The sequence below is a fragment of the Sinocyclocheilus grahami genome, unplaced genomic scaffold, assembly GCF_001515645.1.
Source record: "Sinocyclocheilus grahami isolate Dianchi unplaced genomic scaffold, SAMN03320097.WGS_v1.1 scaffold4443.1, whole genome shotgun sequence".
Taxonomy (NCBI): Eukaryota; Metazoa; Chordata; class Actinopteri; order Cypriniformes; family Cyprinidae; genus Sinocyclocheilus; species Sinocyclocheilus grahami.
The window spans coordinates 12,831-14,211 of NW_015509380.1; the positions used below are offsets into that span (position 1 = coordinate 12,831).

Here is a 1,381-nt window from a genome sequence, read left to right on the forward strand (position 1 = left end):
TATTTGAATATATTTTGAAATGTAATTTATTCCTGTGATGCAAAGTAGAATTTTCAGCATCATTACATTAATTCTATTAAACAATCAAGAAACAATTATTATTATTATCAACGCAGAAAACCATCTTTTTTGTGAAAGCCATGATCATTTTTTCATTATTCTTTAATGAATAGAAAGTTCAAAGGAACAGCATTTATTTGAAATAGAAACCTTTTGCAACAATGTAAAAGTCTTTACTGTCACTTTTGCACAATTTAATATACAGTTGATAAATAAAACTATTAATTGCTTAAAAAGAAAATCCTCCTAATCCCAAACATTTGAATGGTAGTGTATGTTGCAAAATGTTGCAGTTCCATTAATTGCTTCAAAACATAATTTACTCTTCAAATTTTACCATTAAAAAGTCATAAAATGAACTACTGGCAGGTTACCATTGTGACAATGTGCATTAAATGAACTGCATCTTTACTCTTGTTTTTTTAACCAAGACTTTAAGGTAAGTGCTTATACATAGTGTGACAACTAGCCCCAGCCTCCCTTATATATTTAATGATGTCGTTATGCATGGCTATTTTTGGCCATTTTTATATATCATATATTCCATTACTGTCTCATGCTTCTTTATATTGTCCTATTTCAGGATCCAGCATCGCTCATTCCTGCTCCGTCTCGACACCCTGCATGTTTGGAACTCCTGCTCCTTATCACTCCCAGAATGCACTGCTGCCTCTTCAGGGGACCACAGAGATTAGAGAAATGGTGTCGTGTCTGCCCCCCATTAACACTGTGTTCATGGGGTCAACTGGAGGGCCGTCCTGACTGAAACCTTATATGTAATTCAACATCTCTGCTGTACTCACAGAAGGTGAGACTTGTTTTCTGTATATCTGTCAGTGCGTTTTTCATTGCCAAATTTAGATTTTGATTTACTAAATTGTTGTTTCTTTGTGCTAACAGATTATGACAGGTAATGACCCAGTTGTATCTTTTATTTAAGGTTTTGTAGTATATTATATAATACAGTTTCATTATTGTTCTTGATTTGGCATTCTTGTATATACTAATAAAATATATTTTGCTTTCTTTATTCTGGAGGTCAAACTTTATTCTTTAATAAACTACAAGCTAAAAAAACATCTAGACTGTGACCATCTCATATCATTTCGTAAATGTTTCCACAAATGTTTCCATAATTAAAGACATTCAGCCTTTGATTTCAAATGATATCTTTCTTGGAGTTGCGTTACTAATGCAGTCATTAAAAAGAGACGAGCATGAAAGCAGCAGGACATTAATAGAGCAGACTTTGACAGCAGATGTTCAGATCAGATATAATGAAGGCCTGTTCACACCAGAGTTATTTTAGTTGTATTTATAT

At 32.8% G+C, this 1,381-nt stretch overlaps 1 protein-coding gene across 1 annotated transcript in view; it reads left to right on the forward strand.

Annotated features, from left to right (window-relative positions):
• The window catches only part of LOC107576842 (DNA-binding protein RFX6-like), a gene marked incomplete at both ends in the record, with an annotated part of 12,519 nt that extends 11,549 nt beyond the window's left edge, over positions 1-970 (forward strand). Inside the window, 3 exons of the mRNA XM_016262969.1 lie at positions 644-762; positions 866-868; positions 961-970. Of these exons, the coding sequence (XP_016118455.1) occupies positions 644-762; positions 866-868; positions 961-970 (132 nt within the window). The remainder of the gene's footprint in view (positions 1-643; positions 763-865; positions 869-960) is intronic.
• Between the last annotated feature and the right edge of the window lie 411 nt (positions 971-1,381).